The sequence below is a fragment of the Cheilinus undulatus genome, linkage group 11, assembly GCF_018320785.1.
Source record: "Cheilinus undulatus linkage group 11, ASM1832078v1, whole genome shotgun sequence".
Classification (NCBI taxonomy): domain Eukaryota; kingdom Metazoa; phylum Chordata; class Actinopteri; order Labriformes; family Labridae; genus Cheilinus; species Cheilinus undulatus.
Window position 1 is genome coordinate 23,832,821 of NC_054875.1, and position 19,876 is coordinate 23,852,696.

At 39.7% G+C, this 19,876-nt stretch overlaps 2 protein-coding genes across 3 annotated transcripts; both read right to left on the reverse strand.

Annotated features, from left to right (window-relative positions):
- Nucleotides 1-202: 202 nt before the first annotated feature.
- Nucleotides 203-1,362, reverse strand: mipa (major intrinsic protein of lens fiber a). Its single transcript, XM_041798770.1, has 4 exons — nt 1,003-1,362; nt 655-819; nt 478-558; nt 203-388 (listed from the first exon to the last, which is right to left on the reverse strand). The coding sequence occupies exons 1-4, from the start codon at nt 1,360-1,362 to the stop codon at nt 203-205; spliced, it is 792 nt and encodes a 263-aa protein (XP_041654704.1).
- Nucleotides 1,363-8,069: 6,707 nt separating this feature from the next.
- ptges3a (prostaglandin E synthase 3a (cytosolic)) lies at nt 8,070-16,846 on the reverse strand. Of its 2 annotated transcripts, XM_041800025.1 has the most exons (8): nt 16,713-16,846; nt 15,444-15,557; nt 13,266-13,335; nt 13,082-13,180; nt 12,884-12,973; nt 12,737-12,793; nt 12,302-12,329; nt 8,070-9,027 (listed from the first exon to the last, which is right to left on the reverse strand). In XM_041800025.1, coding segments are annotated over exons 1-8 (480 nt in total). In that variant the 5' UTR covers nt 16,715-16,846; the 3' UTR covers nt 8,070-9,007. The 2 variants fall into 2 exon arrangements, with proteins under 2 accessions (XP_041655959.1, XP_041655958.1); XM_041800024.1 differs by having other exon boundaries at nt 12,737-12,973.
- Nucleotides 16,847-19,876: the final 3,030 nt, after the last annotated feature.

Genomic DNA, 19,876 nt, shown 5'->3' on the forward strand with positions numbered 1-19,876 from the left:
GTGAGATAGTCTCTATAATTCAATAGGTCCAGTTTGGATAACAAAGGTGTTTTAGGGTTCTGTGTTAGCATGTGCGGAGGCAGGGATAGGGGAGGAGGAGGTATGTGTGCAGAGGATGGACCAGGAACTTAGGGTGCAGACTGAGGGGAGTAGGTGGGTGAGGGATTAGGGGGGTCAAAAAGCCAATCTTCTTTGTCTAGGCTTATAGGGCCTGTGTCTTCAGCTCCAGGGGCTCTCCCCTGGTTTCCTGCTGACCCTCAGCCTCTGGGGGCCGGGTGCCCTTCAGTGTGGCAAGCCTCTCGGAGAGGCCACGCATACGGGGGAACAGCATGAAGTCGTACAGCAGAGCACCCATGGCACCTCCAATCATGGGTCCCACCCAGTACACCTGCAGGGACAACAGAGCAGAATATATAAAAGAAGCAATAGATGTGACTTAAGTTTGACATTGTCATATGAAAACATAAATGAGCTTACCCAGTGGTTAACAAAATTCCTGACCAGGACAGCAGGGGCGAAGGACCTGGCTGGGTTCATTCCTGCTCCAGTGTAGTACATCTAAATCAAAGAGAAGAGGAAAGAAGTTAAAGTTCAGGGGTACAATATTAGAGCCTTGTGGGATCCCAGTTGTTTCAGACTGTGGTTGGTTCTTACCCCAAGAAGATGCCCCATGAGCACAGAGAAGCCAATGGCCAGGGCAGCAGAGCCCAGGCGTCCATTTCGGCGCTCATCAGTCACCGCAAAAACGCAAACTACAAGCTGCAGGGTGAGGAAGACCTCCATGGTGGTGGCCATGCCCAGACTGATGCCAGGCTGCAACTGAAAGAGCAGAAATGAGAAGTTAGCATCGCTTAGAACATGTATTTTTTTTTACTTTTAAGACAAACTGGCAACTATTTTTAGTGCACATACAATTCTTAATGCACATGAAAGGCACTTTGATACGTAATGTTTCTGATGCAGCAGATCCAAATGTGATATTTCAATGACAGCTTATCTTACTGTGTTGAGTGCCAGGTTCCCCCTCATGTTGCCAGGTGTGACCCCGTACAGCACAGCGGCACCAGCCAGTGCTCCCAGACACTGAGCCAGGATGTAGAAGAAAGCGCGGAACAGGGACATCTGGGAGCCAATCAGGTAGGCGAAGGTCACAGCCGGGTTGATGTGTCCTCCGCTGATGTGGCCGATGGACTGGATGAAGGTGGCGGCCGCCAGCCCAAAGCAAAAGGCAACATGGAGGACATTATGGGGCCCCGTGGTCCAGCGGAGGGCGGCCCCCAGCCCAAAAAATACAAAGAACATGGTGCCATAGAACTCAGCGAACACCGCCCGCCAGAAAGACATGGACCTGAACTCCCACATGGTGGCAAAAGGTCAACCTCTGAGCAGTGGAGGGATGAAAGTCAACAAAAAACTACTTCACTTTAAAGGAGAGGCAGTTTCTCCTTAAAATGACCGCTCTTGTGAGACCAAAAGTATCACAAAGCAAATCAAAACTACTTGTCCTCAAACACTAAAGCTAAAGAAACAACACAAAACCTCCTGAACATGTAACTCTGATCAACCTGCTGCTTTTTTCTGAACTCTGATTTCTGTCATAGAGAGCTCCTCTGTGGAGCAGTACGCCGGTCACTGTGCATCGATGAGCCAACCCCGCTGGTAGTTAGTAGAAGAACATGGGTAGACAAACGTTAAGCATGTCCTGCAGACATTCAGCCTCTTTACCAGAGCAGGGGGAACCCAGAGGCCTTTTTATAACACCCCAGGGCCACAGCAGCCCCGCTGAGCCCAGAGGGAGGGGCCAGGAAACAATACTACAAATCAAAACAACATTTTTAACCCTTCTCATGCTGTGACCTCCCTCTCTCTGCTCGTTGGCAGAAATTATTCTGAATTTAGATTCTACAGACGCCAAAGGGCACAGTGAGACATTCTTCAACTTCATGTAGGACTCAAGGTGGAGTTTTCTAATCCCAGTGGGGGTTTTCAAGTGTCTGACTTATATAAATTTGGAAACAAAGTGGTAGAAAATCCCATTTATTTGATGCTGGGGTTGCAAAGCACTTTAAAGCTTAAAATAGAAAACCAGTGGGCATGTAGTGGGTTGAACCTGTGAGCTGGTCGAAGTGAAGTGCAGTGGGAGTTTTGCCTGCTTTGCAATAATTTCAATATTTGTTACAAGCATGGAATTACAGCATCAGATGATATTTTATTTTCCTGTGAAATCATCAGGTCACATTCACTCAGCCAAAAGCTGTATCACGAGCATTTTCTCACTTTCTCAAATTGGGTTTATGGCAGCAGAAATGATTAAATGCAGTTTTGTATTGTGTGTGGTGGTGTGTGTGCTGGCTGGGTTTGCAGGCTCAGGTCAGATAAAGCGGTGGAAAGTCCAGGGCTGGAGAGGAAGAGGGGAGAGCAGGCCTGGCATTGAGCTTCTGCACTGGAGCATCATGCTGACCAGGGCAGCCAGAGGGACGTCCGCGGCTCTCTGAAAGGATTATGCTGAGCTCACTGCTTTGCTCCTTTCATGCGTGGAAATGAAACGTTGGCAGTAACAGTTTCTGCTGCTTTCTATGATGTGTTTTTCTTGCCATCACTGTTGAATGCGTGTCCTCTTTACCATGGGCAGCTATATAAATGTTTTTGCCTGTGTGCTTTGGCTTCATTGTAGTAATGGCAGCAGAGGACTATTCAGAAATAATCCAGAGATGATTTCAAGTTAGGCAAAATATCAAAATATTATTACAGGAGAAAGACTTCAGGGACAATTTTTCTTCTCAAAAAATGACTGGAAAAATGCATGATCTCTGATGTAGTTTAATAGCGCCGATCCTGTTGCCCTAATTCATGGAGTGTATTGGTTTGCCAGTTGGTGCACCTCCATTGTAATGAGTATTTTGGCCTCCTCATGACTCCCTCCATCAATGGTAAGCCACCTTTTGTGGATTTAAGCCCTCAGTTTAGTTTGACAGGGAAGGGGGGGCTGAAAAGGTGCTTGCATTGTATTTTTCCATCCCTGGGTCCAGACTGCTGACACAAACATAAAAACATGGAGCCCCTAAACATCTCGCTATGGAGCAGAAGCGCTGGTCTGCACTCACCACACAGTGGTGGAAATAGGAACTGCAGGAAACATACAGCAGGGCTGCAGAGGCGCTGATTAAACTAATAAAGTGAATATTCAGAGATATTTCCTTTCCTGTAGATACGTTCTCACATATGAAGACTCAATTACTTCCTTTTTTTGCACTCAGTACAGAGGGGATGGAAATTCCTTTGAAAAGTCTATGACGTTAGAGAGAAGTGAGAGTAGAGTGGTACTTAAAGCAACTAAATGCAGGTAATCTGTTTGTTGCTTTGTGGAGCTCAGTGAAATCTAGAGCAACTACACTAAAAAACTAGCTCAGTTTAGATCCCCTGAAATGGTGAGTTTCCACTGTGTGGTACCAGATAAGTTGTGAATCCGCTCAGTTTTTTTTTTTGTTTTTTTTTTTTGCCGTGCTATGACAGTCTACACTACATTAAGGAGGAGCTATCAAAGTAGATACTGTGATTGAATGTGAAGAGCTTGATGCCAAGAAAGAGCAGTCGAACCAGTAACATATGTGAAAATCAACATTTATTTGTTGACTGAAAAGGTACAAGAATAAAACTGGATGTAGAATGAATTTATTCATTTGAATCCAAGACATAACTTGGATTAGATGTCTTTCTCCACTCAGTAAAGCTGAACTTGTGACGATGGCAAAATAAACCATGCAGCCTCATTGTCTGTTATGAATAATGTTTTGGGGCTCTACCGTCAGTGTTGGAGACATTTTGTAGTATCTTTTTTTTTTTTAACACTTTTTGACCCAAACTTTTATGTATGATTGATCAGCAGCAGGTGTTTTGTACAGAAAAAAGGTAAATGGTTTTGACTGTAGCAGCATCATCATATGAGTAAAGCAGTATTTCTGGTATTGTAGCTGCTACTTGTCTCTATTCATGACTTCTTTCAGCAACTCTTTCTGTTCAGTGGAAGACTTAGAAATTACTATAACATCTTGTTGGTAAAAACAAAATATCTGTTAAAAAATGCACCTTTCTGTCTATTTATCTGTTAAATAGATGTGCTCAATAGTCTGATCTTAGATCTTTAAAAGGAACTCTCCATGATCAGACAAGTTCATCTTGTTGGATAGATATTTGTATCTCTTGTATGTATATTGAACTAAAAAACTCTCTAGATATCTGCATTTTTAATAAATTTGAGCTTATAAACTCACCAGGACACCGCCGTGTTTTGGTCCGTGCTGGCAGTGTGACTTCAGTTCCACAGCGCTCCTCACCGTTCCTATGCAACAACCGCTGTTTCAGACTGGCAGCCAGGGCTGCATCTCACACATGGAGAATTTTAAAATTTGAGGTCTCTTCTATTTTTTATTTGCACCATGAGCAGTTATCTGTCCATCTAGACAGTAAATGATATATACAGAGCCATATTTACCTTCTTGTAGCAAATATTTATTTCCACATCTGCAGAGTAGGTTTGAAATCCATTTCTTGATGAACCAGATGAGGCCCACGAGCTAAAATGTGTCTGTTTAATGAGGTTGTTCCCAAAATGTTTACTCTTTATGAAGCTTTCTGTTTCCACATGGTTCAGGTAAAGGTAAACACAGTACGAGAGCACTTCCGGTTTACACTTTTCAAATTAAAAGTCCACTTCAGCATTTCTTTGGAGAAACTCCCTTTGTATGTATATTATGCTTTTATTTCGAAAGGCTCCAGCACGCTTCCAATATACACTGAATCCAGTCACTTGTAGGCAGTTTAATTGAGGTAAAACTTAGGAGGAATGACAGAGCTTTGACAGCAGGGAGACAAAACCAACACGCAACAAACTCAGCCTGGCATGAAGGCTGTTATGGCAGAACCAGCTGCAAGCAGCAAAACCGTCTGAAACAGGAACGGAGAGGAGCGCTCAAAGGGAGCGCTGCAGAACTGTGACATCACACTACCAGCATGGACCAAAACATGGCGGCCTCCTGGTGAGTTTATAAGCACAAACTTACTCAAAATGCAGATGTCTAGCAAGTTTTTTAGTTCAATATACATACAAGAGATACAAACATCCATCCAACAAGATAAACTTGTCTGATCATGCAGGGTTCCTTTTAAGAAAATAGAATGTATTGATGATCTGCTAAAACTGATTTGTTATTTAATTGGCTCTGCTACTTATGTACACTCACTCTTGCCTCAGTGCAAAAAATGTCAAAGTAGTCTGGATGCAGAGTATTCATCTCTGGCAGCAACTCTAACAGACCATTCATCTGATCCATCGTGTGTGTAAGATCAAAAATACACACTGAACTTTTAAGGTTAAGGTAAGGGTTAAGGTAAGGATACCAAAAGTTAAAAGCCTGACCTGCAAACCCTGATTACGAAACGTATTATAAAGCCAAATAAACTGTCTGCTAACAGGAAAAAAAGCTTGTCCTCCATGAAAGCATTCCAAATCGGGGAAACGTAGCTTAGCTTTATAAATGGCGTAAGCTACATAGACAAAGGAGCTACGGTGCTATATAGCTAATGTAGCTAAAGCTAAGATCACAAAGCAGCAACTAACTATGCATCTATGTAGCTACATTAGCTTTAGCAACATTTGCTTAAGCTCACGTTGCTAAAGCTCACTAAGCTATAGATAACAGAGCAATGTGGCTAACCCAGCTAAAGCCAAGCTCATAAAGCAGCTTTATAAGATACATAGATTTGTTATCTACATAGCTGCATTAGTTTTAGCTATGTTTGCTAAAGCTCATGTTGCTAAAGCTAACTTAGCTACATTGGCTTGTGTAGGTACATTAATTACATAGCTTGTGTAGCTGTGTTAGCTTAAGCTAAAGCTAATGAAGCTTAAGGGAGCCACTGTTCATATAACCACATCTCAAACAAGTCCATGCACAATTAGCCAGATTAGACACCTAACCTTTCTCTCTTTTTTATTTATGAAATGTTACTTAGTCTGTAATGTTTGTAATGTGGTTGGTGAATATAACGGCTAGACTTTGTTTATGAATATAGATCAATTGAAAAAAACAATAATCTACAACTCGAAATATGTTGTATCAGCAAATTACTCACAAATTCTTCTTTAAACTGAATGGACAAGAAAGCATGATATAATGGAGACTTTGATCGGGCCATAAAAAAAATCATGATACAATGTTTTCTCCATATTGCCCATCCTTACTGCCTTGTGTTATAAATTCTTGTTTTCCAGCAGGATCTCACAGGCTACAAGGGTGAGACACGAGTTATTCATGAATGAATTACAAGTACCCTGATGCCATTTTAGCATATTTTGATTTTTTTTTATAATGACAATTAAGCTCATCATTAAGTTTATAGTTTATATAGTGCCTCTGTCAGGGGCTGCCTAACTTTGCATTATAGTAAAGCACACCCCTTCCTCTATTCCAAACCAGACACAGCTTTAGCTGAAGACTGTTCAGCATGAGTCTGGTTATGCTTAAGGTTTCATGCCTGTTAAAATTCTTCCTTGTCACTATAATTATGCCTAATGTTATTAAGTGCTTTATTCGTGGTGATTTATTTTGGATCATTGAAAATGATATAACAGGACAGTCTTAGACCAGTGGTTCTAAACTGGTCCAACCACAGGATGTAATAGCACCTCCTTATTAGAAATTGCAACCCAAGGTGAGGTGGTCAGGTTAAGTGGTGTCCCAATTCTCTTTTGAATCAAGGGGTAAGGCCCTTGAAATGAAGATTTTTCAGGACCACACTTGAAACGAAGGGGTATGATGAATTTCCCCTCCATGCACTGCATTCAACTGCGAAATGCCACAACAGACTACGAAGGAAGCGCATAAATGAAAAATATTTTTGGCATAATTATTATAGAAAACACAACAGTTGTATTTTCTCATAAATTCAATCTTTAGCCACTGAGGATTGAAGTTTGTTGTATTTTTGGTATCTACACATGTAAACGAGGGTTATTAATTGTATAAATAAGTGGAGAAGATCAACACAGTTTGAACAAAATGGTCGAAGCTTTATAGTCAACTCCGATGACGCAGCTGTTTATCGGCAATGTGTGATGATAAACTGCAATCAAGTGGCGTCTCATTTCTAAAAGGAGACATATTTTGTCCTTTTAAGAAAAGTTTATATTGTTCTCATAAGTCCTTCAAACGTGTGAAGTTTGTTGCTGAAAAACACTCCGGTATAGGATTTTTACATGTCTACAAACCCCTCTGTTTCAGCCCTGCTCAGAATGAGCCATTTCTGTCTGTGGCTTTAAATGTTAATGAGCTGCCTGACTCCGCTCCTGAACACACCCCTCTCAGGAAATGAATGTGGCACTCCTGATTATACAGACACTTTCATCCAAAGTTAAGGACCTGCCTGGGATTCAACCATCAATCACCCAGATCAAAGTCAGCAGGGTAACCCACTGAGCTATCCAGCATCTAAACTGGCAGCTAAGAGGAAGATCAGGAGACTTTCTTCCATTCAGGGAGGGCCAACCAAACCTTGGGGCGGATGCTTACTCCCCATGTGAGATCATGGGGGTAAAATCTGAGAACGGCTTGTTTCAGCACACATTTTCTGAAAGGTGGAGAAAGAGGGTGGAAGGGAATGGATTTTTCTGGTGCTTTGGGGAATTGTGGACAGGCCAGGGGCACACATTCTTGTTAGAAAACCCTTGGGGGCTAAAAGGGATTTTTGCACAATATTTCCCCTTTAAGGGAAGACTTTCACCCCGTCCCTTACCATTCTGTTTCAAGGGGCAAGGGGAAGGGGTAGATGAAGAGGAAGGTCTAAGGGGTAGAAATGGGATTGGCCCTTAGTTATGATCTTGAGATAACCAACATTTTTGGCCAAAAAAAAATAAATGTTTACAGTAAATTGTTACTGTATTTTTCAGTTATTTTATGGGGAATTTTGAAGGTTAGCAGTATTTCTTCTATTATTGTATCCTCTCCAAACTTTTGTGATTTTAACATTTTCTTGTAGAAGTGATGTTTCCATACCAAAGCCTTGTATTAAATGGTCTGAATGCTTTATTAGAAATGTATACCCAAACTCCAACAGAATGAGACAAACACAGAAGTGTTCAACAGATGTTGCATCAAACACACAAGCCTCCAAAGCAAAGTGACACACATTTATAACCTGTTAACTATCTGGGAAACTCTTGAACAGGATCTTTTCTCTCACCCTTGGAAGATATCACACGTGTTGTGCCTGCTACAATGTGCATCCACTGTCTTGAACACTGGCATAGAAAAACACGTGCACATTGGCAAAGGTACAACTATATGCAGATTTTTACACTCCGATATCATGATCTCAACACAAGCTGGGAATTGCACAAGCATATCTGTTTATTTTAGATGCTGAAATATGTTTAAAAATGAAATTGTTAAATATTTGCAGATGTTGGCATACATTGAAAACCCAATTTCTAGCATAACTCGTTTTTAAATTAACAAACAAAATAAGTGCATTTTACAATACAAACATTAAAGGGAAAAATCTTTCATTTAAAAAATCTACTTTTTTTGGAAAATAGGCATTTTGATTTTTTTTTCTTTTGGATTAGAAATCACAATGTTCAATACATAACCTGACATAGCAAAAAAAAAAAAAAAAGAGAAAGAAAAAAGGAAACAGAGAGAGAGAGAGAAGGTGTAAGACATCAGCACATCCCATTACAGTCGTTTAAGTCAATGAACATTAACATTTTCATTTGAACAGAATTGTCCATGCAGAACAGAACAGCAAAGCACAGCACTGTATGTCCCTATGGTTCTCTGTGCATGTCTGTATAAAACAGTCCTTCCCTGTCGCTCCCTCGAAGGGTTTCACTTTGGAAACTGCGTAGAGAGACGAGGTTTCTTCTCCAACATGGCTGCCAACTCATGTCTTGTGTCTCTCTTCAACTGACATAACACGCTTTCAGTTCTGAGGCGACATCTGTATTCATCTACTCTAGGTCAGGCATTTCTGGGGAGAGACAAAAGTAAAAACATGATGTGCATTAGCACGATTAAAGCCAGTGTTTCTGACAGAATGAGACTATATTTGGGTGGTGGGCTGGCCTTATTTCATAGATTTCCTTTTTGGGTTTCTGCCCTTTTCACAGTACTTTATATAGACTCTCAACATCACAGGTCTTGAGAAATGTTTACTTGATGTTCCATAATATTGCAGGTGAGCTGTGTGTGAATACTTATTGTTGTAAAGGCAGCAAATTGCATCCATCATCCATGAGTGCAGGGGCCTATTTCATAAAGTAGGTTTGGTGAAAACCTTGATCATTTCAGGTGCATTATTCACATTTATTCTGAAGAAAAAATTCATGTTGTTTTATGAATACTAAAGACACCAGACTACATTTCGGACTCCAAAAAGCTGGTTCGTGCATTTATATCCAGCAGGTTAGATTACAGCAATGCCCTTTTTGCTGGACTTCCTAAAAAGTAAATTGGAAGGCTCCAGCTCATCCAAAACACTGCTGCCAGAGTGCTTACAAGGACAAAGAAAACAACATATTACACCTGTACTGAAAAATCTTCACTGGCTTCCTGTTCTGTACAGAATTGATTTCAAAATGTTACTTCTAGTCTTTAAGTCTCTGAATGCTATGGCACCCCAATATCTTTCTGACCTTCTCACTACCATCCCATCAGACCTCTCTGATCATCAGGCATGTGTCTCCTCAATGTACCTAAAATTAAAACTTAATCTGGCAAAGGTGCATTTAGTCAGTATGGTGCTGTCCTCTGGAGCAAACTGCCTGCTGACTTGAGAGCTGCAGAAACACTTAGTTCTTTCAAAAGTGGCCTTAAAATGCTGATTTTCTCTCAAACCTTTGGCTTTTAGGTTATCTTTGTGTGCAAACTTGTTCATGGATTTGAATATCCCCCTTTTAGGCAATCCCAACATTAGTATATGCAAATTTTTGTACAGATTGGTGCAAGGTGTTTCCAAGATCAATGATTATTTTGCCTGAAATTTCTGTTTTTCTTGACTCAATGGTGTATCTTTGTTGCTGTTTGTTTTGCGTCTGTTTTTATCCTCTGTGAAGCACATTGAGTTTACATTAGTATGAAATGTGCTATAAAAATAAAATTGAATTGAACTGAATTAAAGCCCCTGTCAAGTGATTAAAAAACATTTATTTTAGGTTTGTTGTATGGCAGACAACTGTGCTATGAACTACCAGGCCAAGTTTCATGCATGAAAAAATCTCTAAGTTAATAAAATCAAGCTTCAAAATCATGAAAATTGAGGCAGTAAAATATGCTCTAGGATGGTGTGGGGGTGTTGGCTAAATGAGCTGAAGCCACACCCACTCATGAGAAATAAAGTCCTCACAAATTTTAAAAATGCTACAATCTGAATGGATGACTAATCTGTTACAACTCTCTTTTTTAAGCCACCAGAGAAACAATCACATTTATGTCATGACACAAAGACAGCTTAGAACTCAACAGTCTCGTCCTGTATTTTAACACTTCATATATTCATTGTATCTAATGTTCTGAGTCACGTCCTTCTCCTGTTTTTGGAATGTCTTTGTTAAGTTGCTGCTGAAAACACTCCATTTCCTGATGTTGCTCTTCAAAATAAAAGATTTCAATAATGTTTAGCAATTGAGTGTTAATTTTGACAGCCTTGGCACATGTCTATCATCAGATACTTTACTAAACTTAAGCATTGCCAGGCTAGCAGACAAGAAGGACTGAATTCACTGTTTTCTGACCGTCTTACAAATCTTTCTGTTACGGTGTTTTTAATGTTACATAGACTGTGGCTGATAGATCTGGAAAATTTACCTCACAACGAACAAAGACACAGCATGTAGCTGGTTGTTAACTTTCAACGACAGCAGTTACAGCAGCTAACAGACTGTAGTAAGATGAGCTGCTTGGTCATTTTATATCTTTGCGTTAGGGGGGCAGGGTAATTTTCCATAGTAACCAGTGACATGACGGGGTGCTTCACTCGCCCTGCCCAAATTAAACCAAGCCAGAAAAGAGGTGAAAAACCAAATGGTCTAAATAAAAAAATCAGTCACACATAGATCTCAGTGTTTTCACATGTTTAAAGCACCCTTACGCCTACATATTGAGTGTGTTAAGACAAATTTGGGACTTCACTTTACAGGGACTTTATAGAAACATCTTCATTGAACACTGCATGCTTTTGTCAAAGAGCACAGATGAAGGGGATGCATTCCTCCATGTGGAGTTATGTTTACAACGGTAAATGGTATTACCATTTTTCATTTCCTAAAAATAAATGAATAATCATAGAGGATGAAGTACATGGACCTTCTGTTGTTACCTTATGCCATGAATCGTATCGGGGCTCCATTGATGATGGCTTTTCATGATTGTGCTGCCCACACTGAGCTCTTAATGAATCCACTCAGAATTGATGTACCTAACTCAAATCTGCCGTTCTGAAACTAAAAACTCAAGTGTTTCTCATCTGAGGGTGGATCAACTCAGAGCATGTGGCTAGTTTCTGAGTTTGTTGAACCTCCTTTGTGAAATGGGCCCAAGGAGTACAAGATAATATCAGTAGTAAGCAGCAGCAGAAAAATGTTAGAACAATGGCCTTAAAACTTGATGTCTACATTGAGACTTCACAAAGTGGCTCTACTGGCTAGACATACTAGTGGATGTGTCTTGCATTGATGATGAAAAATATATCCATTTTTTTTCCAAAAAAAGAAGAAAAAACTTGGGTGGTTGTAAAAATAACTGTATGGCCCATTAAGTATGGTCTATGTGTGGGAAACACTGGACTAAATTTGAATCTAAGCAAATAGTTACACATGAACACTGTAAAATGTTTGACCAATAATTTATTTCTCAATAATATCAGCAATCTATGTGTTGGATTAAATAGAAAATGCCAAGCTATGATTAATGTTACCTAAAAATATGATGTAAATTCAAAACAATTCCACAAGGTAAGCTGATATATATGACTGATCATCTAATAATAATGAATTTATATTCACTAAATATTTGGATACAATCAAACTCAATGAAAAAAATGAACTTTAATAGCTCAAATTTTCAACATGTTTGCTTTTTCTCAACCATTTACTATACTGTTCTTGGATGTCTTTACCCAAAATTAGCAATAATTTTGGATCTTAATTTTCATAATTTCTTTATTTGTTAAATAAATTTTCCACTGACTTCAACACTGAAGGGAAAAAGGGACTGAAAATAGCACAATGCTTGTCAAGCTGACTTACTTTCATCGTCGCTGTCTGCAGAGTCGTGCTGGAAAAAAGCAAATACAATAATCACAATTCTTCATATTATTTTCAGTTTGATTCATTTCACATTGCTCAAATTTTCACTTAAACATAAACTGCTCTCTTTTATACATAATTATAAAACCCCTACGAGAGACTAACTTTGTACTGATTTTGGTTTCCCTGTGGACAAAGTGGTACGTTCCATCACTTATCAAGAATCTTTGCCACAAAAGATGTCATAACAGACTGATTCTGCAGCATGCTGTAGAACACTGACAACTAAAGGGCAGCAGACGTGTCGGACAACATTTAAAAAATCTGGAGATCACTGATCATAACCCCAAAAAGAGCAACCATAACCAGCTAAAAGCCATCCCAGAAGCTCTACTCACATAAAAAACAGTACAAGTATCTAAAAAGGAAACCTACCTCTTCCTCTGCAGCATCTAAATCGGGTAGATCATCTCCCCCCATGCTGTTCATCATCTGCAGAAATGCACAGAACCAACTTATTGACATTACAGTACATTTGGACATGCTGACATGCTTTTGCAGTGTACATGTTTGAATCCTTACCTCTGAGAATTTGTCAAAACTTGACAAGTCCTCATCTGAGTCATCTTCCCAGTCTTTCCAGTTATTGAAATCAACGCTCAGCCAATTGCACTTAGATGAAATAGATTAAATTAGCATCTGTTATACTACAAATCTTTGTCTAAACTGACATGTGATCTGTTAATTTCCACATCCCATTATCTACAGAAAAAGAGTTACCTTTGTCTTCTCTTTGGTAAGTCGTGGCCATGATTTCCCAGCCTCTGCTTTTCGTAAACAACACAACACAGACCTGTCAGTGCGTCTGTGTTTGGAACCCTTGACAGAATAAAGAAAAACTGATTGAAGCTCTGAATAAAACTAGTGTCAAAAATAAAAATTGGTAAATGGTTGAAAAACCTACATCTGGGTCAATTTCTCCAAAAAGGTCCACTGTATTCTGAAGTTTGACATTATCCGCTCCATTCAAACAGCTGTAAGACAGAGAGAGACAAGGTTATGATATCCCCTTAAGAACTTCAACAAGAACTAAAAACCAACAAGTTGTGTTTCAACCATTCTTTTTTACTGTATAGATCAGGCACCATCATCCAGACGCATCTTCAAACACAGATTTTCTTTATAGCCAGGTGTACACAGTGAGTTTCAATCAGATTCTGACATGATTTTAGAGTAGTTACACTGATTTAGAAGTTAACCATGGTCATGTGTTGACTGTCATGCATAGGGGGAAAAAACAGCTGATCACTGCCCAGTCCTGACAGGTTGGATGAATTTCTGACATGTTTGATATCCTGGTCATACCACTGCAGATGTCCTTACAGTGAGAGCAGAGCCATGGGCAGATTGACAAACTCTGGGGCCTTTTTCCCCATGTCGCTGCTTAGCATCTGAAACCACTATGACAATAGTGGGCATGCCTGTTGAAAGACAATCTCCAATCCATACAACTAGACCACCGGCACAGCTACTGCTTGGTGGAATAACATTGTTTTGTACCCAACATCAAAGAGAATATTTATATTCTGGGAATTAAAGTGTTGGCTTTATTTTTAATCAATACTTTCAGTAAAATAAATGTACACATATCACTCATAGGTCAAAACTTGGCTAAATTTGACAGATTTGTTTTTTACCAAACTGGTGCTAGAAGAGCCATTGGGAGCTGCAAGAGCAGGCTCTTGTGAGGCTTTTCTATTACATTTAGTGGTTTCACTCTACTTGGTTTGACTCAATGCTGCAGCCCAGTGCAGCAGGGGATTTGCTTTTCCATCACAACCACGCTCCCCATTTGAGGGCATGTCTAGAGCTGATGACCCAGCGTTCCGAGTTGATGACATTATTTCAAAGTTTGGTGCGGCAGTTGTTCCTAAAATACTCCAGCTAGGTGTCCCTGAATGATGACAAGCTTCAGTGACGACACCAAGGCACTTGGAGGTGGGCCTGCATACTGGGCCCTACTCCAGAACAGGACCATTTTGTGTGTGTGGCTCAAGTAGCCTGGCATGACCAGAATGGTGAAGGGGAAGTAAATCAGCACGGCTTGGTTTGGATCAGGGCAGCCAAAAGTCATAGTGGGAAAAACCCCATTAGTAAAGCGAGCCAAATGATCCTGATCACCAAAAAGAGCTTCAAATCCCATCGCTAGAGTTGACACGAAACATTTGTTGTTTTGTAGCTGCCTGTAGTGTTTGCTGGGGATGCTGTGTATTTGAGATGGAAAAAGGATTTGAACGATACAAACCACTCAATGGGATTGGCACAACATTTTTTAAAAGGAAACATTTGTCACAGTCTGTCCTGATTTCACTCATACAGTGCGAGTACTCAGTGGTAAGCGTTGGTTGTATGTTGTAAAAAAAAATTCAGTTGTGCAGTAGTGATAGGAATTCTGGTTCTTTTTAGTGACTGAAGAAAAGCCAACTCTTTCAGCTCCCAAACATCTTCTCATTCGGTACAACTTCGGCTTCATTTCACCTGCCAAATTTAGCAAAGTCATATCATATGGTTGATATTTGTGCTGGTATTCTATTCCAATTCCACTTAATTTCTGTGATTAATAAATCAACTCAAAACACCCTGTGGGTCAAATGAAATCAGTGTTTGACACTATAGAGCTGAAGTAGGTAATTCTGGCACAACCTCACCAACTTCCAAGGTGCATGGAAAATGAAAACAGTCTTGAATGAAACAGATATCACCAGCAACACTTGTAGTTTAGAGAACAATTTTATTAGACTGGCACATTTCAGCTCGAAGCCTTCATCAGGGTCATCCTGGGCAGTATGACACGCCTGATGTAAAACATTAAACATTACACAATCATGCATGAGACCCTAATCGTTGGTATGCCTGTAGTGGAGTCGTGCGAAGAAATCATACCTGCTAATCAATCAAATAACATATACACAAAATATATAAAAATAATAATAGTTATATTAACAGTGATATAAAAAAGCACTCAAATGCAACCAGATCTCACTGAACCAACTCATTCACAAACAGATTACTAATGTGCATGTGAGCTGACATTCGAACATCACTGAAGGATCGCAACTAAATGCACCATGTTACAACTTACCTGAAACCAAATTTTGACTTTTCAAAATTTACTTGCACATCTTTGCTGTCTTCTACGCAGAACTCAACAAAGACAGAGTCCCTTCTGTCATACCACTTAGCTGATGCAGGCTGCCTGCAAAGGAAGATTACAGAAGATAGTTATCAAATCTGTGTGTTACCTGTTAAGGGACAAAGGCTATATTCACACTGCAGTTGAAAGTGACGTGAGTCTGATTTTTTTTTTTTGCTCACGTGACTCATATCTGATTTTTTTCTGACAGTGTGAACACCGCAAGTCACATTGAATCTGACCGTTTTGGATCAGATTCAGGCCATTTTCATATGTGGTTCTAAATCAGATACATATCTGATCTTTTGGAAGTTGACTGCAGTGTGAACAGGCAAACAAAGAAATCAGACCTGCGAAAAGATCAGAATTGAGCATTGAGGCCTGCGGTGTGAACGTAGCTAAAGAGGTCCGGGATTATTGATATTAATCTTAAATCAGTTTCACTGCCAGCTGTGGTTAGTCTGCTTTGATGGCCCACGTGTGTAACGCGCAGTGCATTTGAGGTCACGTTTATACCATGCTGCTGACAAAGGCGTCATTCATTCATTCACTTCGCATTAGCATAGTTGCCACTCATTTTTACAGTTGACTAAAAGCAAAAACTATTCTTATACAAAAGCCCCAGACAGGCTCGTGATTAAAATGCAGTGCCTGCTTATATCGACATGTTTGATACACCCATCAGCAGCTATTAGTTTACCAAACGAATATGGAGCCGACTAATGCGACGTTAACCGGCAGTTGAATGCTAATTTAGAGGAAGAACGATTAGTGTATTCCTGGTTAGTGTACTGTGGTGCAAGATTACGTTAGCTTACGAATATCATCCAAGCTAATCATGACACAAGGGTTTTTCTCCGCGAACATAAACGTTACCCTTGTGTCGCTTGACTTTAGCCTGCTAGCTAAGGTTAGCTTTCTGGTGTTAGGCGCGTAAACACAACTAACCGCAAGTCTGGATCATTAATGCTCACAGTTGTGTCAGGTAACATTACGCTCACTGAACTCAAGCCATCCGTGAATTCATAAAAGTGTCGTGCCTTTTAATGACGACAGCTCTGAAGGCTAAGTAAGTTATGACTGTACCGCCGAGGCTAACTCGTGTTCTTTACTCAGGAAGCTAATGTTAGCTGGTTGATCCGCTGTATAACATACTACTAAGACCTGGAGACCGTTGGCTACTACCGTTATCGACTGACCAGTTCACTCAATACTTACATTTTGAATGTATTTTGATTAATTTCCTTTCGTCAGACCCCAATATAGATACGCGTTATCTAGTAGTAGTGCCCGGCAAATCTGTATGCTGACACCTAAACAGTTAACTCAAATGTTAGCAACAGATGCACTTGTGTCTGTCCAAACGTCGCGGGATTTCCTTGTTCTCTCGCGATATAAGGGTTCGCTCTCATGCTGCCAGTCCCTGAGAGTTCTAGAACGTGTAGTCTGTGTTGTAGGTAGCGCACGAGCTCCAGTAGCATAGTTGCTTCTTTATTAACGGTGTAAAATGATAAATATTACACGTTTACAAAGAAAATGAAGGCTTGAAATACGAAACTACTGATAAATAGCCACTCCTTCCCTGTTTCAGAATAGGCCAGTGGAAATAATAAAAATATATCTTTTTTCAGAGCACTCAGTTCAGAGTGTGACTTTCTTTAAAAAGTACTACTACCACTACTCATTGAGATCAGCAAAGAGATGAGGGCCCACCAAACATCTTCCTTATTATCATGTGCTACATTATCATAATTAAAGCCAAAGAATCAAAGTGAAAATACGTTTAACAGTTTAGGTCCTCATAGAGGCAGAGACTGCTTAATGCACCCGCTGCCTGGTGCTTTCCTCCTCTGTCTTAGTGGATCCAGTGAGTCAAGCCAACAGAGAAACAGAAAGACAACTTGGACAGCAAACCTGGAAAGTCCTGCCAGACTTTGGGAGAGGTTTCAAGCAGTTGGACTTTGACAAGAGAGGAGATAGCCCAAGAGGCAATATCACCAGTTTGAGGCTTGGCAGCTTCAGATAGAGCAAGTGGAACAACAGTAGCAAGGCAGGGAAAGAGCGAGCTGTCCTGTCAAATGAGAGGGGAATGGTCTCAGAGGATTAAACCACAGATGACACCAATGGTAACTTGGATAGAATAACAATCAGGCAGCTACTACATGTCTGATACTCACTGTTATTTTTGAGAAAATGGGATGAAAATATAATACCATGAAAGAATACTTTGGGTCAGAGCCTTGGTCACACTGGCAGCTCATACACTAATCTGATGCATTGTGCTCTTAAACCTCCAGTTTCTATCTTTAATGTGGCTCAGGTGCCAAAAGTTCTCCTTGTGGCCTGATTACAATGAAACCATTTCTGAAAGTAGTACACAAAAAAGTTTTTGTGGTTTAAGTATACGTTTTGAGCAAAGACTGGAATTCATATCATTCCCATAAGGCTCTGCATCTTTTTACTGGACAGTTGGCAGTGACATATTTTTCTTAAAATAGCACAGAGACATGCGTGCATTGATATCAGACAGACAATAATCCCAGAGCTGCTCCATATACAGTGATTAATGGAGGAAAAAATGTTGACACCAACAGCTTCATATTAATCTGGATTATAGCCTACATTTCTGAATTCATAGCTTTTATGTTACATTTATGTAACCAGACATCAAATTTAATAAAGCAATAATGACTCCCATTTGATAGAAACATTTAAGAAAAATGTAATTCAACCTGCACCCTACCATGTACAGGTTTGAAGTCTTCATCTAAAATCTCTGAGAAACAAATCAAGTCATAAAAGATTACACGTTTCTTGTTATGCTTGTGATAATTGCTTTAACTTCAACAGATAGAATACCATTCAATTTTACACAAATATTTGTGTTTCCCACAGGATGTACGGTCATGTGCATAAGTTTTAGGGATGTAGGGCGCTATGATTATTTTCCCATGGCCCTGGCAATATGCAAGGACATCCAGAGCATAACTGGGGTGTCAATCATCCTTCCCATCTGATTGTGCCCTGAGACACCATACTCGCTACATAGGCCTCACTGTAGCCTCAATTTTTAGCCCAAGAGAAGGCAGATGGTAGCTCCTCTTCCTTTGTATGGCAACATAATGAAACTGTTTGATACAAATATTTCATAAATACTTAGAGTAAAAAATCATCTAAAAGCTAATCACTACACCAATATACCCACAAAGGAACCAAAGCAATGGCTATATTTAAAATTAACCTAAATAATTCTAAATATGGCTTGAACAAGATAAAAACAGTCGAACCAAAGCAACTGACTGAAGCCTGACAAATAGAGCACAGAATTAAAAGTATCAAGATTAACAAGATAAAGTTGATTAGCATCCTACATATTCTTCTTATGTTTAACCATAAATTTTCATATATAAAACAAATCGCCATATTTTCCATTATTCTTTGGATGTTGAGTAAGTAAACAGGTTACATTTTAGGTCACCTTACTATAGTGACCAAAACTCAGTTGTATCTGTGTATCTGTGAATGGTCTCCTATGGAGGCTGGTCAAGAGTCCTCCCAGACAACTTTTTTTTTGGAGCAGGCAAGTGAGTGTGCATGATAACGCCATTAGAATGGCCATTCCAATATTCCTGGCAAAAGAAGAAATCAAAACAGATATGGTATACTTACAACAGTGTTGTACATCATTTACCCAGTGGTGTTTAATATGCTATGATATGTCAAATGGTCATATCAGGGATGCCAGATATTGTAGACATGATATTGGTGGCAGATATTACCTTGAAAAGTGAATTATCAGTTTTTGAAGAGAAGAAAAATGTGTGCATTGGATTATGGATAATTCCCATAATTCCTGTGAGTGGAGGATATATATGTGCATGCTTGAAAATGCTGTTCAGAGGACTTGGGCCTTTGAGGATTCTTGACCTTAAAGCAGTCCTCCCATGGTAGTCAATGACGTAGTATTAGCTCAGCTCAGCGACCCACTTTTGGGTCTTGATCCACCAGTTGAGAACCACTGGTGTGGGCTACACTAACACGTGTGATAAATGATTTTTAACACTTTAGTTTAGCAACATAAAATTGTAATAATAATAATGATAATAATAACTATTATTACTGTTGTTGCTGTTATTATTATTATTATTATTATATAATTATTATAATTATTAATCATATTCATTTTTTATGCATATGCTTACATTAAACAGCTTGCAATTGCACAAGAATCGCAGTATTGTTGTGACTAAACCCGTGGACCCTGACAGACAGCTTCATTTGCATTATAACTAAATGAGTGGGTATTCCCTGGATGGCGCGTGGGCTGGACACTTGTGTGTACTTTTCGTGTTTTCGGCGTTACGTTATCATGCAAACTCTTA

Bases quoted from the DNA above. Each gene is read 5' to 3' on its own strand.
- mipa (XM_041798770.1), bottom strand. From the start codon at position 1,362: ATGTGGGAGTTCAGGTCCATGTCTTTCTGGCGGGCGGTGTTCGCTGAG. The intron at 559-654 runs GTAAGAACCAAC...TCTTTGATTTAG, and splicing joins TCATGGGGCATCTTCTTGGG to ATGTACTACACTGGAGCAGG. The intron at 389-477 runs GTAAGCTCATTT...TTGTCCCTGCAG, and splicing joins GGAATTTTGTTAACCACTGG to GTGTACTGGGTGGGACCCAT.
- ptges3a (XM_041800024.1), bottom strand. The intron at 13,181-13,265 runs GTAGGTTTTTCA...TATTCTGTCAAG, and splicing joins TTGGAGAAATTGACCCAGAT to GGTTCCAAACACAGACGCAC. The intron at 9,028-12,301 runs GTAAGTCAGCTT...GTCTCTCCCCAG, and splicing joins TGCAGACAGCGACGATGAAA to AAATGCCTGACCTAGAGTAG.